The 21226-nt window shown below is 44.7% G+C and overlaps 1 protein-coding gene across 1 annotated transcript in view; it reads right to left on the bottom strand.

Moving 5' to 3' along the window:
• DYNC2H1 (dynein cytoplasmic 2 heavy chain 1) overlaps positions 1 to 21226 on the bottom strand; it is a 1848033-nt gene that overhangs the window by 83056 nt on the left and 1743751 nt on the right. Inside the window, exon 85 of the mRNA XM_029602426.1 lies at positions 18243 to 18332. Coding sequence (XP_029458286.1) covers positions 18243 to 18332 — 90 coding nt within the window. The remainder of the gene's footprint in view (positions 1 to 18242; positions 18333 to 21226) is intronic.

Here is a 21226-nt window from a genome sequence, read left to right as displayed (position 1 = left end):
TGGGTTTTCCAGGATGGGCAACATGAAAGTTCGTGAGAAGAGACTTATCCAGTATATTCTTAGCAGGCTCCCAAGAATTCTCCTCAGGTCCGAATCCCTCCCACGACAGAAGATATTCCCATGTTTTGCCTCTTTTCCGGACGTCCAGCACTTCGTGTACCTGGTAAATGGTCTCATCCTCAGCCCGAAGTTGCGGTACGTCAGGAGGTTTCCGGGAAGGCCAAGTGAGGACCACGGGCTTCAAAAAAGACACATGGAAGGAATTATGGATTCGTAATGTCGCTGGCAGGCGAAGCTGATAGGTCACGGGCCCCAGTTGTCGAAGCACCGGAAAGGGCCCAATGGAACAAGGAGCCAGTCGCATGGAGGGAACTTGCAGGTGGATGTGCTGAGTGCTTAACCACACTTTCTCACCCGGACGGAATTGGGGTCCTGGCTGACGCTGCTTATCGGCAAAGGTCTTCGCAGAGAGGGCCGCTTTCTGAAGCATCTGTTGAGTATGGACCCATAGCCGTTTTAATTGAGCTGGGCTGCCGGAGATGGGACCGATAACGGCAAAGGCAATGGAGGTCTGGGTTGTTTGCCAAAGACGATCTGAAAAGGAGAAGCTCCCGTAGAAACACAGGCATGAGAATTATGGGAAAATTCAGCCCAAGATAGAAGAGTCGCCCAATCATCTTGACGAGAATTGACGTATAATCGTAAAAACTGTTTTAATCCATGATTTGTACGTTCAGCCTGTCCATTGGCTTGTGGGTGAAAGGCGGTAGTAAAATCCAAAGCAATGTGAAATTTTTTACAGAGATTGCGCCAGTAATGAGCTGTAAACTGAGGACCCCGATCAGAAACAATGTGTAGCGGGAGACTGTGAAATCTGAAGATATGGCGCATAAACAGTTGAGCCAAACAAGGAGCAGACGGGAGGGAGGGTAGGGGGATAAAGTGGGGCATTTTAGAAAACCGATCCACTACTACCCATATAACAGTGTTGCCCTCCGAGGGCGGAAGATCCACAATGAAATCTGTGGAGATGTGTGTCCATGGTTTCAAAGTCACTGGTAATGGTTGTAACAGTCCTTGTGTTTTCCCCATAGGAATCTTATGTTGTGCACAAGTTGGACAGGAGGCCACATATGCTTGTATGTCCTTGCACATTCCCGGCCACCAATAGTACTGCTGTAGAAGTGTCTGAGTACGAGCTCGTCCAGGGTGTCCTGCCAGCTGAGAGTCATGTCCCCAGGCCAACACTTTATTACGTAGTCTCTTGGGTACCACTGTTTTTCCAGGTGGGACTGTGAAAGTCGCAGCCAAGTTGATACAGGCCGGATCTATATGTTGGATAGGTTCTTCCATATCCTCTGCCGAGAAGGATCGAGACAGGGCATCTGCCTTAATATTTTTGTTAGCAGGTCGGTAACGCAGTTCGAAATTAAAACGTGTAAAGAACAATGCCCATCGAGCTTGGCGTGGGTTCAGACGTTGGGCCTGTTGAAGGTATACCAGGTTTTTATGGTCAGTGTAAACTGTGATACAGTGCTGAGCTCCCTCCAGCCACTGTCGCCATTCTTCAAAGGCCAGTTTGATGGCAAGAAGTTCTTTGTCGCCGATGGAGTAATTCCATTCGGCCGACGAAAATTTCCTAGAGTAATATGAGCAAGGATGAGATGTTCCCGTAGTGTCATTCTGACTTAGGATGGCCCCTACTCCTTCAGCGGAGGCATCCACTTCGACTACAAACGGGCATTTGGGATCCGGATGCCGCAGGCATGGTTTCTTGAGGAACGAGCTCTTGAGCGCCCGAAATGCCTCCTCCGCTTCTGAAGGCCAAGCTTTAATATTAGCGCCTTTGCATGTAAGAGCCATGAGAGGTGCAGCTAATTTGGAGAAATTCAGAATAAAACTACGGTAGTAGTTAGCAAAACCAAGGAAGCGTTGCAGCGCACGTAATCCGTTGGGTTGAAGCCATTCTTGGATACATTTTAATTTGGACGGATCCATCTGAAAGCCTTGTTTAGAAATTATATACCCCAAGAATGGTAAGGATTCTTGCTCAAACATGCATTTTTCGAACTTGGCATAGAGATGATTCTCTCTTAAACGTTGTAACACTAGAACGACATGTTGTCTATGCATCTGTAAATTCTGAGAGAAAATCAAAATGTCATCTAGATAGACTACAACACACACATATAGCAGATCCCTGAATATCTCATTAATGAAATGTTGAAATACCGCCGGAGCATTAGTTAACCCAAATGGCATGACTAAATATTCATAATGTCCATCCCTGGTGTTAAATGCCGTCTTCCACTCGTCACCCTCTCGAATCCTGATGAGATTATACGCTCCTCGAAGGTCTAATTTTGAGAATATTTTGGTTCCTTGTAGACAATCGAAAAATTCCGCTATGAGTGGTAATAGATACTGGTCCTTGACAGTTATGGCATTAAGCCCACAGAAGTCAATGCATGGACGCAGGGTCCCATCTTTTTTCCCAACAAAAAAGAAACCAGCCCCAGCTGGATACTTAGAGCGCCTGATGAATCCTTTGTGTAAGTTATCCTGAATATATTCTGACATAGCACGGGTTTCCAAGGCGGACAATGGATAGACCCTTTCCCGAGGAGGAGTGGTGCCAGGAATCAAATTGATGCTACAATCGAACTCTCGATGTGGAGGCAAAATGTCCGCAGCTTTCTTGGAGAAAACGTCTGAAAATTGCTTGTATTGTGAAGGCAGACCCTCCAGCCGAGAAGTACAGATGAAGCTACAAGATGGGTTGGATCCGAGAATACAAGTCCCTTGACAAGTTGATCCCCAGCGGATTAGTTTTAAAGATGTCCAATCGAACTGTGGGTTGTGCTGCTGTAACCATGGAATGCCAAGAACTATAAGGTGGATAGCTCTCTGGATGACATAGAAGGAGATTCTTTCGGAGTGGTTCGGAGAAATGTGACATTCCATCGGAACGGTGTGATGAGATATCCTCCCCGGCAGGGGATCTCCATGAATGGAAGATATAACTAACGGCTTGGGGCATAAGCACGAGGGAATGTGTAGTTGCTCTACCACATCTTGAAGAATAAAATTTCCACCAGCTCCAGAATCTACTAAGGCCAGTGTGGAGAACCGATGTTCTTCAAAACCCAAGGTAACATGCAGGGTTAGTGGGGGAGCTGGAGAGGTGATGCCTAGGGTTACTCCCCCGATACAGCCTAGGCTTTGGAGTTTCCCGGACGTGTTGGACAACGGGCAATGAGATGACCAGCTTCTCCGCAGTAGAGACAAAGACCTGCTTTGCGGCGTCTTTGACTTTCCTCTGGAGAAAGGGGACCCCGTCCCAACTGCATAGGTTCCTCCGTAGCTCCTTCAGGCTTAGGTGCGGTTTGGGATACCGGAACCGGACGAGAGGAAGCGGCACCCGTTATGTGCTTCCTCGTGCTTGATCCTTCCCGTGCTCTCTCCTGTAGTCGTCTATCAATTCGAGTTACTAAATCCACGATAGAGTCCAAGGATTGAGATAACTCTCGGGCTGCCATTTCGTCTTTTATTCTGGGTGACAGGCCCTCTAAAAATATGGCCCGGAGACAGTTCTCCTCCAATGGAGTTCGGATGCCAGAGTCCTGAATTCAATGGTATAATCTGCCAGCGGTCTCCCTCCTTTCCGAAGTTGTAGAAGCTTGGAACCAGCAACCACTTGTTTCCCTGGATCATCAAACACAGCTTGAAATAATTCCAAGAATTTTGGTAGTTTTGTAGGACTGGATCAGACCGTCGCCAGAACGGAGAAGCCCAGGCTAGCGCCTTACCCTCCAACAACGACAGGATATATGTCGTTTTGGTAAGATCATCTGGAAACAGGGAGGCTTGAAGATGAAAGTGCATACTGCACTGGTCGAGAAATCCTTGACACAAGCGAGGATCTCCAGCGTAGCATGGAGGAGTCGGTAAAGGAATCACAGTCCGGGTATTACTCTGTACCACCGGAGGTACAGGTGGTGGAACAGCCTGAGCTGCAGCTATAGTATCCAAACTGGCATTAAGTCGTTCCAAGGAAGCCGCCATGGATTCTAGTATACGTTGTTGCTCCATGACCTTCTGGGTTAATCCGGGAATGGCCTGCCGGGCTGAGGCCTCTGCTGGGTCCATGGCCTTGGTATTCTGTTATGGACCGGAGAGTGGACCCCTGTTCCGAGGTAGGATCAGCGCAGCCGAGAAGGGAGAATACCTTCGTTGGTCTCTACCGTCGGATAGCAAGGCTGGCTGAAGAGGTGGAGAAGATGGCTTCACCCTGGAAGCTCGTGATCCCCCCAGGAGGAGCCCGTAGGGACACGGCCGCTGGGACTTAGGAGACTACCTGAAGAAAGTAGATGGTCTGGATGCAGGCGCCTCCTGCAGGTCGTGGATTCCAGACGGCTGGCACCTCCAGCTGGTCGTAGGTAGTCCAAGTAGAGAAGTCGAAGAAATCCAAAAGCCAGTCCAGGAGTCAGAGTCCAAAGAGCGGTCCAAAGCCAGTCCAGGGGTCAGAGTTCAGAGAGCGGTCCAAAGCCAGTCCAGGGGACGGAGTCCAGAGAGCGGTCCAAAGCCAGTCCAGGGGTCGGAGTCCAGAAGAGTCAATCCAGCAAGGAGGGACGAGCAGAAGCGGGACGAAGAACCAGGATACCAGGAACACAGCAACCAAGCGAAAGCCTCAATACCAAGGCAAGGTCTGGCTCTCAGACCTTGCCTTAAATGCAGGAGCCCGGAGGTGGAGTCCTAGGAGGAGCCATGACAATATCCGGTCATGGCTCCTTTAAATCTTGCTTCAGCCGCGCGCGCGGCTCCTAGAGGGCTGAGGGGGAGGAGTCAGACCGCCGAGAACCAGGCGGCCATGCGGGGCCACAGCAGCCCCCTCGAACACCTGAACAGGCCCTTCCTGAACCGCGGGAGCCTCCAGTGCTCCTGGTAAGTAAAATTAAAGTTGTGACCGCCAACCTGACTCTGGTTGCAGCCCGCTGCGGCCAGCGGCCATGACACCCGGTTGCGGGGCGCCGCGGCCGGGGTTCCTAACACAGTGTGCTGCGGCAGTCAAAAAAGCAAATAAAATGTTGGGAATTATTAGAAAGGGAATGGTGAATAAAACAGAAAATGTCATGATGCCTCTGTATTGTTCCATGGTGAGACCGTACCTTGAATACTGTGTACAATTCTGGTCGCTGCATCTCAAAAAAGATATAGTTGCGATGGAGAAGGTACAGAGAAGGGCTACCAAAATGATAAGCGGAATGGAACAGCTCCCCTATGAGGAAAGACTAAAGAGGTTAGGACTTTTCAGCTTGGAGAAGAGGCGGCTAAGGGGGGATATGATAGAGATGTTTAAAATCATGAGAGGTCTAGAACAGGTAGAAGTGAATCGGTTATTTACTCTTTCAGATAATGGAAAGACTAGGGGGCACTCCATGAAGTTAGCATGTGGCACATTTAAAACTAATCGGAGAAAGTTCTTTTTCACTCAATGCACAATTAAACTCTGGAATTTGTTGCCAAAGGATGTGGTTAGTGCAGTTAGTGTAGCTGTGTTTAAAAAAGGATTGAATAAGTTCTTGGAGGAGAAGTGCATTACCTGCTATTAATTAGGTTGACTTAGAAAATAGCCACTGCTATTATTAGCAACAGTAACATGGAATAGACTTAGTTTTTGGGTACTTGCCAGGTTCTTATGGCCTGGATTGGCCACTGTTGGAAACAGGATGCTGGGCTTGATGGACCCTTGGTCTGACCCAGTATGGCATGTTCTTATGTACAAGGGTGTATATTGTCCCTCTTTATAAACATTATAAAAGGGAGGAGACCACAGGGTACAGACTGGTTAGTCTGACTTTGGTGGTGGGCAAATTAATGAAGGCTTTTCAGAAGGAAAGAATAATGAAGCATCTTGAAACTGGGAGGTTTCAGGATCCAAGGCATCATAGTTTTACAACAGTAATACTGTTGATCAATCCCTTTGATTGAGTGACTAGAGAAATATGGGGAAGGGCACTGGCTTTGATACTATACTGCACAGGAAGCTAATAAAAAAATAAGCAGTCTAGGGGTGAACCTAATTTGGTGGACTAGATTAGAAACCAGTTAAGTGACAACTAACAGAGTGGTCATAAATGGAATTCACTATAAAGAAAGAAAGGTGATGAGTGAAGCCTTCTGGATTGGCCGATAGAAGGGTCGAGAGCTCTGACTCGAGTATTCCTGTGGGATCGTCCCAGCTCCAGAATCTATTGGGTGGGAAGTCCAGGGGTATTTTTGAAAAATTTAAATGGTAACCGTGGGTTATGATGGACAATATCCACTAGTCCGTGGAAATTGGGTGCTAATTTGTTGCAAAGTAGCAAAGGCGGCCCCCCACTGGAGGCTGCTGTTCTCTGGAAAAGAGTCAAAATCCAGCCGCAGGGCCAGCTTGTGGAGTTGGCTGTGGTCTAGATGGTCTCACTTGGCATGCATGTCCCGTCTGAGGTGCCCGAGCTGGTCATGCACAGGACGCAGGAGGGTAATATCTACGGACTCTGTAGAATTGTTTCCTGGAGTCCCTACGTGTGCCCCTGCGGGCTACGGAGGGAACATCTGGGGAGACAGTTGACAACTGACACAGGGTCTAATGATGGTCCTTTAACTGGGCCACTGCATCCTGGATCTTGTTCCCGAACAGGTTTTCTCCTGTACAGGGTAGATCTGCAAGTTTTTCCTACAGTTCAAGGCGTAGGTCTGACGCCTTGAGCCAGGCCCAGTGCCTAACTCTGATGCCTGCTGCCAAGACTCTGGATGCTGTTTCAAAAGAATCGTAGGCAGCTCTGACCTCATGTTTGCCTGCTTCCAATACTTTTTGTAGGTTGGAGGACAAGGTCTCCTGTTGTTGCTGTGGTAATGTCTCCGCAAACTCCTGGACTTATTTCCAGAGATTTCTATTATATTGGGTCATGTATAATAAATATGCATCTATTCGCGCTATCAACATGGACCCTTGAAAAACTCTTCGTCCCAATGTATCCAATGCCTTCTGTTCCTTACCAGGAGGAGCAGAGGAATGTGGACATGATCATTTAGCCTTTTTCTGAGCTAATTCCACAACTACAGAGGGGTGGGGCAGCTGAATATTTTGAAAACCTGGGTCTTGTTGGACCAGGTATGTAGCATCTGTCTTTCTGTTGACTGGAGGTACAGTACCAGGATGGTCCCACCGGTGGTGCAAGAGGTCAAGCAAAACTTTGTGCACTGGTAATGCATTATCTCTTTTGGGACCATCTATGAATTGTAAGACCTCCAACATCTTGTGGCGAGTGTCTTCCTCCGTAACTAATGAAAATGGGATAGTCTCAGCCATCCCCTTGACAAAACTTGCAGAGAGGTCTTCCGGAGGAGATTGTCGCCTTTCTTCCGAGAGTGAAGGCTCTGAGAGCAAGTCCTCAGAAGCTGGTGAAGAATCATCTGAGGATGCAGCTTCCCATGGATTATAGGGGCTTTCCCCTTCTCTCAGTGGGCTTCCTGAGGGAGGAAGTATGCCAAAGCCAAGAGGGCGGGAAGGCATCGATGGATGCGGCACCGGCATCGATAGAATTGGTGCTGGCAGAGGGCACTGGAGCAGATGAGGTGCGCTTGGGCACCGATAGCCCCAATGGACCTGGCATGAGCTCCGGCATTGGTGGGTCCCATGGAGGGATCTGGCCGGGAATCGATTCTTCCTCCACTGAGGAACCCGGTATTGGAATCGGGACCTGCAGAGGCCTCAATGGAAGACTTGGTGCCAGCGTGTCCGGTGGCACAGGTTGAGTTGGTAAGGCACCGATGAGTGTATCGAGGCGCTCGAGGAGCAGTGCGAACATCGAGGGAGCCGGTTTTGCGGCCGGTATAGGGGCCGCTGCTGGTGGCGACTGGAAGCCTCGTAAGGCATTCAGCACTGCCTCTTAGACCATGTGATCCAATTCGTCCCGAAAAGCCAGCATGGATGGCATGGCAACTGGGGTAGGAGGCAGGCTAGGTGTCACTGGAGCTTCCATGGGGGCCCGTGGAGGCTCGGAGCCCGGCACTGGTATCGGTGGGGAATGCATAGGGATCCCGGGTCCAGAGGAGGATGGGAGCTCCTCTCCCTGGGCTCTCTTCACAGGTGGCTCGATGGAAGTCAATGCCACTGCGGTATCGGTGCCGGCACCGGTCGGGGATGCTCATCGGTGCTGGTGTCGGAGTTTCCCTCCGGCAACGAGGATGATGATGCTGATGGTGTCGGTGATAGATAGTCACCCGCTCCACAATGTTCACGGTGGGGCATCTCCGAGGTCGATGGATCCTCTCCGGTCGATGGTGCTTGAACTGGCGTCGATGGAGCAGCGCGTTTTGATGCAAACAAATGCTCCATCTTGTCCAGACGAGCGCGACGACCTTTGGGGGTCATTTGTGCACAACTGGGGCATCGACGGACATTGTGCGAGGGGCCTAAGCACAAAAAGCAAACATTATGCGGGGTCCATTATGGACATGGTCCTCGGACACTCGGGGCATTTTCTAAACCCGGTCGCCATGCTGAAAAATGGCAGGTGTGCGGTTGATGACAGTCGAGCACCGAGGTGGAACCGACTGCAAAGTATGGGAAAACACTTACAGAGGGTTGGAGGGAACGGAACGCGATGGGGGACCCCGGTGAGGGATTTTTAAAGAAGTTAACTTCAAATATTTCCGTGAGGAAAGTTGTGAGAAATTTCTCACAGAGCTCCTAAACCTCAAGGCAACTGCTACGCGGAAAAAAAAGAGACTGAAGGGGGACCCCTGGTGACTACAGGGTTAGTGGCATGCTGGGCATGCTCAGTGTGCCAAAGTTCTAGAAACTTTGACAAAAGTATTCCGTGACAGGGCTCCATCTGACGATGTCATCCATATGTGAGGACTATCATTCTGCTTGTCCTGGGAGAAATATTTTTTTCACAGAAAAGGTGGTGGTATCTAAACCAGTGACAGACTTTCTAAATGCATGTGAAATATGCATAGGACTCTGATAGAAAAAAGTGAGACCGTAGAAACAGGACCTAGCAGTACATGTTTAAGTATTACTTACCACTACAACTTTTCTATATTTATTTATTTTAGAAACATTTCTATTCCTTCCTTCTTACATTCAAGGCGGATTACAAGAAAAACCATTATTAATCTTCAAAATAAAAATCACATATAACATAGGCTATTATTTATTAAAAGCAATTTTTAAAAGATATGTTTTAAGAGTCTTTCTAAATGTTTTGGAATCATTGCAATTTCTCAGTTCTTTAGGAAGTGTGTTCCAAAAATTGGCCCTGCTGTTGAGAGTGCTCTTTTGCATGTCTTGTCCAGATGTGCAAGTTTGGGTGACGGAATACTGAGGAGATACTGATTTGCCAAGCGTAATGATCTGGCTGGAAAGTAAAACTTCATGATGGCATTTGTCCAGGGAGAGTGCAAGTTGAAGATTAAAGAATGAACAATTAAGCTGAGTTTATAATGAATCCGGAATGATATGAGTAACCAATGTAGTTGTTTTAATAAGGTGTGATATGTTCACGGCTCTATTTGTTGGTTAGTAATCGGGCAGCAGAATTTTGGATGCATCCCTACAAGAAACCTCCGATCATCTGACACGGGTCTACTTACAACTCCTTCCATTAAAGAAGTTCATCAAGTAACCACAAGAGATCGTGCTCCATGAATAGCAAGTCCCCACCCTCCCAATTCCACTCAGAACTGACCCTTCTACACCATCCTTCAGAAAGAACCTTAAAACATGGCTCTTTCTAAAAGCATTCCCCACAGAAAATTAATGGTTCATTCTGATAGCATCCCCCTCAGATAGTTAATCACAGCTCCCATTCCCCCCTGTTTTTTTTCTCTTCCCTATAGCACTGCTATTTCCCCCCTCCGGCAGGAACATAGCAAATCAAATCAGTAAATTTTTACTGTTAGAAAAGTTATAAATTTAGTTTGTTTCTGTTGCTATAGTTTCTTATAGTTACTTTATTAAACTGTTACACTGTATTTTGTCTTTAAGAGGCTTGCCTTCAGACATTTCCATTATACGTAAACCGGTGTGAAATTCTGAATCAAATATCGGCATAGAAAAACAAACAAAAAACAAACAAATAATAAATTTGTAGTGGTTGAATTATGTATTTAGGAATGCAAATGAGCAAAGAATTACAGTAATCCATACCAGAAAACAGAAGTGTTTGTAACATGGTACGAAAATAATTGGGTTCAAGATATAGTTTTACATGCCGGAGGTGTTGCAGTTTATGATGCGATATTTGGGTTAGATTTTTTATATGAGCTCGCATGTTTAATGACTGATCAATTTGGACACCAAGGTTATGGACAATTTCAGAAAGTTTAATTGGTTGGTTGTTTAACAATAATTTGGATGGAGTGGAATCTGATGGAAATCTTGATAGACAAATTATTTCTGTCTTTTGAATATTAAGTGCCAGCTTATTAAATGATAACCAATTTTGTATTGTCAATAACAAGTGGGATAGGAATCGTTCAGTTTCAGGTCATGTTGTTTTGATTGGAAAAAAGAACTGTATATCATCAGTGTATAGTCTGTAATGAACGTTGAAGCTAGCTAAGATTCGACAGAGTGGAGTTAGATAAATATAGTGCTATAAGACACCTATCTTGAACAATTCAACAATGAGAGTTGGAACTACCAGAATGAATGGCAAAGTGTTGTCACAGGCAATTCATAATCCTCTTCTCCTCTCATGCCTCCTGAATACGTGCCAGCAAGCACACTACAAGACTTGGTTGCAAGACTTGGCTGCACACTACAAGACTTAGTTGCACTGTATTTCCAGCTTCACTGGGTTCTGGCATGAAACAAATACTTAAACCAAAAGCTGACTCTGTCAGATTACTATCCGCACTTCTTAGATCTAGGCTGACTAGTTTGATGGCTTCTATTCTTGTATCAAAATCCAGTTCGACTTATACCCCAGCAAATATGCACTTCAACTTGGACTCCTCTCTTTCTGTATACCAGTTGGGGTCCTGACCTTCTATGTGTTCTTTCCAAGCCGCTTCTCATTGTAACATAGTTGATATCAGCAGTTAAAGATCACAGCAAAAATGAAGGTGGAGAAGAGGAGTGGTACACACAATGGAGAACTCACAGTATATCAAAGCGTAGTGCAAAAATGTGCAAGAATCCTTAAACTTCAAAAGATGGATCAGTCAATATAATAGGTGACAAGCGACACAAATCTTTTTAATATATTTATAAATGATCTGGAAAGGGGTACGACGAGTAAGGTGATCAAATATGTGGATGACACAAAATTATGCAGAGTAGTTAAATCTCAAGCAGATTGTGATGAATTGCAGGAGGGCCTTGCAAGACTGGAAGATTGGGCTTCCAAATGGCAGATGAAATTTAACGTGGACAAGTGCAAGGTGATGCATATTGGGGAAAATATCTCTTGCTGTAGTTACACAATGTTAGGTTCTATCTTAAAGTAACCATCCCGGAAAGAAATCTAGGCGTCATAGTGGACAATACATTGCAATCATCGGCTCAGTGTGCTGTGGCAATCAAAAAAGCAAACAGAATGTTAGGAATTATTAAGAAGGGAATGGAAAATAAAATGATGGATGTCATAATGCCTCTGTATTGCTCCATGACGAGACCGCATCTTGAATAATGTGTGCAATTCTGGTTGCTGCATCTCAAAAAAGATATAGCTGCACTGGAGAAAGTGCAGAGAAGGGCGACCAAAATGATAAGTGGCATGGAACGGAAGTTAGGGCTGTTCAGTTTGGAGAAGAGACGACTGAGAGGGGATATTATAGAGGTCTACAAAATAATGAAAGCAGTTGAAAAAGTTAAAGTAAATCAGTTAGTTACTCTCTCAGATAATAGAAGGACTAGGGGGCACTCCATGAAGTTAGCAAGTAGCTCATTTAAAACAAATTGAAGAAAATTATTTTTCATTCAGCGCATAATTAAGCTCTGGAATTCATTACCAGAGGATGTGGTTACAGTAGTTTGTGTAACTAGGTTTAAAAAAGGTTTGGATAAGTTCCTAGAGGAAAAATCCATAAACTATTAATTAATAAGCAATAGTAGCTTGAGATTTATTTAATGTTTGGGGTACTTATGATTTGGATTGGCTACTGTTGGAAACAGGATACTAGGCTTGATGGACCTTTGGTCTGACCCAGTATATAAAAAATATACAGTTATGCAAATAAACATTTTAAGTATTAAGGACTAGATTTTAAAAGCGCTGCGCGCATAAATCCTCCCGGATTTATGTGCGCAGGGCACTCGTGCGCCGGCGTGCCTATTTTGCATAGGCCGCCGGCGCGCACAAAGCCCCGGGGCTTCGTAAAAGGGGCGGGAGGGGGCGTGTCCGGGGTCAGGGGGGCGGTCCGGGGCGGGTCCGGGGGCATGACGACAGTTTGGGGGCGGGCCGGGAGGGCGGTCCTGAGTTCCCCGGCACTGCGGCCTGTGCCAGGAGATGCAAGGCGGCAAGCGCAAGTTACGCGTGGGGATTTAGGTAGGGCCGGGGGGTGGGTTAGGTAGGGGAAGGGAGGGGAAGGTGGGGGGACGCGGAGGGAATGGAGGCAGGTTGCATGGCTTGGCGCGCACAGGCTGCCAATTTTGCGCAGCCTTGCGCACGCGGACCCCGGATTTTATAAGATACGCGTGGCTACGCGCGTATCTTATAAAATCCGGTGTACTTTTGTTTGCGCCGATTGCGCAAACAAAAGTACACGCGCGTGTACTTTTTAAAGATCTACCTCTAAGAGTGTATTTATTATCCAATGTTAATACCTAAACAGGATGAATGTGGGTTTCCTACGGTGGCACATTAATGATATCTTCAGAGCTTGAAGAGCTGTGTTTAGTCTTGGGTCTGATTCCCTCCCCTTGTGTTCCAGCAGGGCATCAAATTAAAAATTGTGCTTGCCAGTCTGACACTGTACTCTGACCCATAAAAATTAATTTAGTGCTCTGTTGGCAGGAAGGTCCTGACAGCGAAGGCTTACTGTACCCTGGAAGGGGAAGAGAGTGCCAGTAGGACTGGAGTTTGGGGGAAAGAGTGGTTGAAGGTACTGAGGGCATGAAGGCAGCCCACCACCAACTTCACAAGGCTTTTCCTGAATCAGAAGAATGGAGGCCTCAGGTCCCTAAGGGCATCTTTGGTTTGGGGGGGGGGGGGTTTCAGGGCCCAGGGGCTAGATTCTTTTATTAGAGGAGGGGGAAAGCAGTTGGTCAGGATTCTGAGGTCTGATTCTCTTCTTAAGGAAAGGAGAGAAGTGAGACCCCACACTGACGATCTCTCTTAAGTCTTTGCAGCCCACTGCCACCAGCCCTATTTCTTATGGCCAGTTAAAGCCCACTTCCACTAACCCAATTTCTCTTACCCTATATCTCATGACCAGTTAATGTGAGGGGACAACACAGAACACAGCAGTGTTTGAACAGCATTATTCAGTTTATTATCTCTCATCATACTCTCATCATACTCTCATCATATTCTGCATATTGTTATCTTAGTATAATGCCCATTAAAGCAAGATGTACTGCCCACATTAGAACCTGATGGTTCTAATGTGGGTTAGTACATAGACTCCTATATTTCATATCTATATAAAGGATAAAATAAATGATAGTATTAAATATATTTACATCAAAACGAAAATATGAAATTATATTTTCTTTGTAATCATAAAATTGGCAATTTCCCTGATGTTTGCGAAACATCATGTCATATTTCTATTATTAACAATTGTAATTAAAATGCAAAACAATAAGGAAGGATTAATTTGTATTTAAATATACAGTTGTGGTCTGCTAAAAATTAACTTGCATAAACAAGAAAAGGATATCTGGAAGGAACAATCTACTAGAGTATCTAAAAATATCCTATGACTATAACTTGATAAAACACTATTTCCTTTAAGTAGCATTTTGCATTTATTTAGAAATAAGAACAGTTAGAAATGTCTCTGGTGAACAGAATAATCTTTTTGCAGAAAATTTAACATCCATAATCATACTTTCCATTTCTAAAATATCCAACATATCTCCAGTAATCCCAGGTGCCATGTATTGAGTATAGAAAGAAGGAACTGAAGCTAGTGGATTTTCACATTACCATTTATACAACTTTTAGTTCATTCAATTCCTGCACAGGATGAATCATACTCTTTCCCACCATGTTTTAATTTTCTTACGATTTACATTTTGCAGCATTTTATTCACCTTTGACACAAATCCAGATTTTCACTAGAGAACCATATGAAAGTAACATGGTAGCATTTTTAATGGAAAGTATTTAAAAAATAAATTGATTGAAAAATAAATTGATTGATCGATAGATAAAATTGACTGTTGCCAAGCAGGATGAGACCCAATCATGTCCCACTCTTTACAGCTACATCATCCCCTTAATCCTCAAACAGGCTGAGGATGTAGTTTTAATTTTATTTCTTTAAAAAACAAATTCAGATGTTATATTTGCAGTGTATGGCTTCAGTTCCTTTATGAACTATTTTGTGCCATAATGTGCTAGCAAGTAAAGGACAAGTGGAGAACTGTCGGTGATAGTATTTTGAATATGTTGTGAAGGAGGGGAGTGAAGGAAATGCGTGCAGCAACTTGAGTGACAGTCTATAAAGCGTCCTGATATTTTAAGCATCACTCAGTCTTAACTTTTTGACACAGGAATATGTTGTTTTACCTCAGCTTTGCCCTGTTGACTACGATTTTATATCCAAAACTAGGTCAGCTATACAAGAAGGGTGTTTGTTGTTAATATATGTAGTAATGCCTCTTGCCATGAGCCCTTGGACCGCTATCAAATTGGCTCAGCCTAGTTTGTGCAAGCATAGTCTAGGCTGCAGCAGGTGGTGGCTGACGTGTTACTAGCTACCTTCAGGACAGCCAGAGACCAGGCGGAGATGGAAGGCATGCAGCTAGCATCCAGGCAGAGGTGGCTAAGGTCACGGCTGGTAGAGTTCAAGCAGAGACCATGAGTCAAGCTGAGGTCAGAGCAGGAAGCAAGTGAAGCAGCATCAAAGTTCAGGCTGAATCAACAATGAGAAGTCAGTCCAAGGGGAGGAAAAGCAGGGCAGGCAGGAACCAGGGCAGGAAAAGAGACAGGAGCAGAGCAATGCTGGAAGCAGGCAAGGTCTGGAATGGAGGCAGGAGCATGGCGAACAGGCAGGAAGACAAGTAGGAACAGGAGTCAGGATCAGGAGTAATGACAACATCTAGGCAGAGGGATCCATGAGAGGACATGTTACTGAGGTGTTGGCTAAGTGCACTGAGCTTTCTTAGCTCTCAAGACAGTGATTATATCATCCACCAGTGGTACAGGAAGCCCCAGAAGCTGGGCCTATAAAGAATCAGTGATTATGGTCTGTCTCCTTGTCAGAGCGACTGGATGCAGCACAGTTCTGGGAGCTATGTTGGAGGAGCCTGCGGCTGTTGGGGAAGTAAGGGGCATTACATCTCCTAAGTACCTCTATGACAAATCATTTCTATAGCACTTCTAGATATACAGAGTGATGCACAGACACATTAGAGACAGTCTTTTCTCTTACAGTCTAGTCTCTTACAGTCTAGTCAAGATACACAGACAAGACAAATAAGAGGATTCAGGAAATGTATTTATGACAGTGAAAATAGCTAAATTCAGCAAGGTATGATCAAGAGAAGCCAGGGTTTAAGATTTAAAAGCAATCTCAATAAGATGAGTTTAGGTAGCACTTGAATGTGGCCAGAGATGGGGCATAAAGACCATGTTCAGAAAGGTTGTTCCAGGCATACAATGCAACAAGGTGGAAAGCATGTTGCAAGGAGCCGCAATGGAAGAGAAGGGCACACATAAAAGCAATTTGCCAAATGAATAGAAGTTGAGAGAGGGAGTTAAGATGTGCTGATTAACTTGTGTTTTTAGCATAAAGAATGCTAGAAATGAGGTTTTTCTCCGCCTGTTTAAGTTTGGTTTTTATTTACATCTGGGCTAAAAAATAATTTTGAGAGCTCAGAAAGCAGCTTTATTTTCGCAGGCTAAATGGATGCATTTCCGTGGCTGGATTGGTAGGAGAAAGGTATTAGTTTGTTTCCCTTTCTGTGCTTTACTTCCACTATAACATCACTTGCTGTCTTTTTCTGCAAAAGTAAGATGATGTCATATTAAGAAGTTTGTTCTGATTTCTGAGCAGATTCCAGCTAATAAAATCCTGCCGACTGCAACCAACTGGGTTGGTATTTGTGCACATGACTTGTGCTGCTGGCGTGTTACACATGCATTTAGCTGGAAACATATAAGTGATTACCTGGCTAAAATTAGCAGAATAAAAAAAGAGACATTCTAGGGGTGGGGCTTAAACTTAGCCTGGCAGTGCAGAATATCTCTGCTATCCAGCTAAATTTAGCCATTTAAATCTAGTCATCCTCAAAGCAGGTCTAAAGTTATCCAGTTATGTGTACCTGGATAACCTTAGCCTTAACTGGCTATATTCAACATAAAGCTGGTTAAGAGACTGCAAAATTTAGAAAAAAAATGTTTGTGGGCCTCCAGTCCGGATCTCGCAGCCCAATATTTTTGGGCTATTCATTGTATTGCTATTATTTTAAAGCAGGGGTAGGCAATTCTGGTCCTCAAGTGCCACAAACAGGTCTGGGTTTTAGGATATCCTCAATGAATACGCATGAGATATATCTGCATACAATGGAGGCAGTGCATGCAACTATATCTCATGCATATTCATCATAGATGTCCTGACAACCAGACCTCTTTGAAGCACTTGAGGACCAAGTTGCCCAGCTCTGTTTCCTTGAAGCAGGTTTTTATTTTGCCGAAACATGGCCATGTAGGATCTTGTAATATCTTTGAACTGGTTCTTTAATTTGCTAGTTTTTATGACCATCATTGGTGTTTTCTGTACTTTTAGATTTCTTTATTTATTTACCATGAAATGGTTATGTAATTACCTACTTTATTGACACATTGCAAGTTTTCTAAAATATCTCATTTTAAGTTATCCTGACTGCAATCACGTTTCCTGTTTTTCTTTCATCTTTGTGCTGCTGTACCTTTTGTCTAGATCAGAGGGGGCCAACTCCAGTCCTCAAAAGTCACAAACAGGTCTGGTTTTCAAGATATCCACAATAAATAAGGATTAGATAGATTTGCATATACTGCCTCCAGCTCAAGCATATTCACTGTGGGCCGGATTTTAAATGCCCTGCGCGTGTAAATCCGGCCAGATTTACGCACGCAGGGGTCTTGCGTGCCGGCGCGCCTATTTTGCATAGGCTGCCGGCGAGCGCACAGCCCCAGGACGCACGTAAGTCCCGGGGCTTTGTAAAAGGGGTGGGGAGGGGGCGGGGAGGGGAGGGGGCGTGTCCGGGGGCAGGGGTGGTTCGGGGCGGGACCGGGGGCGTGGTCGAGGCCTCTGGACCAGCCCCCGGGTTGGGTGATGGCGCGCGCAGATTTACGTCTGCTTTCAGCAGGCGTAAATCTGCCAACAAAAGGTAGGGGGGGTTAGATAGGGCTGGGGAGGTGGGTTAGGTAGGGGAAGGGAGGGGAAGGTGCGGGGTGGAAAGAAAGTTCCCTCCAAGGCAGCGCGCGCCGGCGGCCTATGCAAAATAGGCGCGCCGGCGCGTGCAGGGCATTTAAAATCCGGCCCACAGTGAATATGCTTGAGCTGGAGGCAGTATATGCAAATCTACGGGCTACTCGCGTGTCTTATAAAATCCAGCATACTTTTGTTCACGCCTGGTGCGTGAACAAAAGCACGCGCTCGCGCAAATTTATAAAATCTGCCTCTGTGGATATTATGAAAACCAGGCCCATTTGTGGCTCTTGAGTTGACCACCCCTGGTTTAGATGTTCTGAACATGACAAACCAAAATCTGCCTTATCTTATTCACTAACTTTTCATGTACATTTTTATTAAAACAAACACTGCACACATACTATCAAGAAACAGAGAAAGAAGCACAATGCCTAGCTCTGGAATTTTAATTTATCAAAGCACAAGATAATTCAAAGATTTTTAAGAAATTAATGAAATGCAAAACTAGACATTTTATAAATCTTGGACTAGTTGGATCATTCATCAAATGTAAAATTCATTAATTGGCCCAACAAAAAAAATCTAAAAAGCTATATGCTCTCAAGTAGAAAGTAAATTACAATTTTAGCATACTATGGAGTTGAAGGACATGAGCTTACCTGAATTGCAAGTGCTCGAGCTACAAGGCTTCTGAGATACTGCATAGGGTCTTCTGGGCCCTCCCATTTGCTCTGCCAGGTGAGCGGGCACTGTGAAATAAAAATACATACATTTGAAATATTTACAATCATTTTATAGCTAAAGCTACATAATGGTGATTGACAGTGCTGCAGAGGCTGCAACATGTTCAGTCTGAACCACATTTTTTAAAATGATTTAAAACAATGCTGCAAATTATCGATTCAATCTACAAACAAGATAACATGGCAAATGTTTTGTAATATAAAAGATAAAATACACATATTAAACAGAAAAGTACTTAAATGTAATTACTTGCATATTGTGCAGAGTAATGTGAAAAATGTTTAGTTTTTAAAGCAGCAATAACTATTAGACCCTTGAATACCACCTTGACTGTTGAAATATAAGAAATACTAGGCAAGCCAGTCAGTATTTCTATGTAAACATTTTTCATAAAGCAAAAAACAGCAATAGCTTCATGATGTGAAACATTTAAAATATATATTTACATAGTATTTTACAAAACATTAAGATGGTAAATATCTGCTGCGCTCTGCAGGTTACCCCCATGCTTATCGGTTGCCCAAACTGTAAAAGTCATGGCCTTGGTTACTGTCTGAATCCAATTCTCTGTTACTCCTTGCCATTGAAGCAGGGAGCAAATGTTGAAGTTAAATCAAGAGTATCAGGCTTATTGGTTAAAGGCAGTAACTGGCATACCTGCAAGTTACCCCGATGCTTGTTTCTCCAGACCATAAAATTCGGGGTCCTTGTTGATTGCTGTCTGAATCAAATTCCCCTTTTCCTCTGCCACTGAAGCAGAGAGCAATGTAGGTTTATTGGTTAAGGGTAGTAACCACCATATCAGCAGGTTACCCTCATGCAATCTTTTCTTTCTTTCCAGCCTCTAGTTTTTAGGGATCCACAATGTTTATCCCTTGCCCCTTTGAATTCTTCACTGTTTTCAACTTCACCATCTCCTCCGGAAGGGCATTCCAGACATCCACCGCCCTCTCCGTGAAGAAATATTTTCTGACATTGGTTCTGAGTCATCCTCCCTTAAAGTTAATTTCGTGACTCCTACATAAGAACATGCCATACTGGGTCAGATCAAGGGTCCATCAAGCCCAGCATCCTGTTTCCAACAGTGGCCAATCCAGGCCATAAGAACCTGGCAAGTACCCAAAAACTAAGTCTATCCCATGCTACTGATGCTAGTAATAGTAGTAGTAGCTATTTTCTAAGTCAACTTGATTAATAGCAGGTAATGGACTTCTCCTCCAAGAACTTATCCAAACCTTTTTTAAACCCAGGTACACTAACTGCACAAACCACATCCCCTGGCAACAAATTCCAGAGTTTAATTGTGCGTTGAGTGATTTCTTTCCAATGGAAAGAATTTGATGATTGTGCATCATTAAAACCTTTCAGGTATCTGAAGGTCTGTATCATATCTCCCCTGCTCCTCCTCTCTTCCAAGATATACATATTCACTTTTATTCAGTACCTTCAGCCTCTCTTCATAGGTCTTCTGATTTTGGTCGCTCTTCTCTGGACCACCTCCATCCTGTCTTTATCCCCCTTCAGATATGGACTCCAGAACTGAACACAGTACTCCAAATGAGGCCTTACCAAGGACCTGTACAAGGACATTATCACCTCCTTTTTCTTACTGGTTATTCCTCTCTCTATGAGGTCCAGCATTCTTCTGGCTTTAGCTATCGTCACATTGTTTCACCATCTTCAGATCTCCAGTCACTGTTTCCCCAAGATCTCTCTCCTGGTCTGTGCCCATCAGTCTCACATCCCCCATCACATACAGCTCTTTTGGATTACCGCACCCAGATACATGAATCTGCACTTCTTGGCATTGAATCCCAGCTGCCAAATTTTCAACCACTTTTCAAGCTTTCATAAATCACTTTTCATTCTCTCTAATCCTTCAGGCGTGTCCACTCTATTGCATATCTATGGCGTAAAAACCCCTCCACCACAACCCTAGCTGCCTACAAATCCCTCCTAAATGCCTACAGGAATGCCATCCACAGAACAAAGAAAGATTTCTTCTCAAAAAAGATCCATCACTTCATTTTTGACTCCAAAGCTCTGTTCTCTTACGTATCAGCCCTCACCAAATCGTCCACACCTCTCATTCCAGATGACCAAGCCACCAGTAAAGCCAAGGAATTAGCCGACTACTTTGAGAAAAAAATTGCCATCCTTATCGCACCCCTCACGGCGCCCATTCCTCAGCCCCTCCCACACTCACCACCTGTCCTCAACAAAATGCATCACTAGATTCCTTTGAGTCTACGTCTTCACTAGAAATAGAAAACGTTCTCAGGAAACTTAAACCCTCTTCACACCTGTCAGATCACATACCATCCAACCTGCTCTTCACCATTCCGAATATCATTGCTAAGCCTATAGCAGACGTCATAAACTGCTCCCTTGCTCAAGGGCTTGTTCCAGACCAACTAAAGCTTGCAAAGCTTAAACCTCTATTAAAAAAGCCCAACCTATCACCATCGGACCCAGCCAACTTCCGCCCCATAGCGAATTTGCTGTTGATCGCCAAACTCATGGAAAAAATTGTAAACAAACAACTTTCTGAATACCTGGAAGAAAATGATATTCTCGCCCCAACACAGTTTGGCTTCCGCAAGGCGCTAAACATGGAATCACTACTAACTTCTCTATCGGACACCATCCTCCTAAATTTGGAAAAAGGACAACCATATTTACTTGCTCTTCTGGATCTATCCGCGGCCTTCGACACCGTGAACCACACTATCTTATTACAGCGACTTTCAGACATTGGCATCAAGGGAACGGCACTCAATTGGTTCAAATCCTTCCTTGAAAACAGGTTCTTCAAGGTGAGGATCAACAATAAAGAATCACACCCAGTCAGCTCCAACCTGGGAGTCCCCCAGGGATCATCTCTCTCACCTACTCTATT

Source organism: Rhinatrema bivittatum, chromosome 5 (assembly GCF_901001135.1).
Source record: "Rhinatrema bivittatum chromosome 5, aRhiBiv1.1, whole genome shotgun sequence".
Lineage (NCBI taxonomy): Eukaryota > Metazoa > Chordata > Amphibia > Gymnophiona > Rhinatrematidae > Rhinatrema > Rhinatrema bivittatum.
Note: the sequence above shows the minus strand (reverse complement) of the source record. Positions and strands in the feature narration are given on the sequence as shown.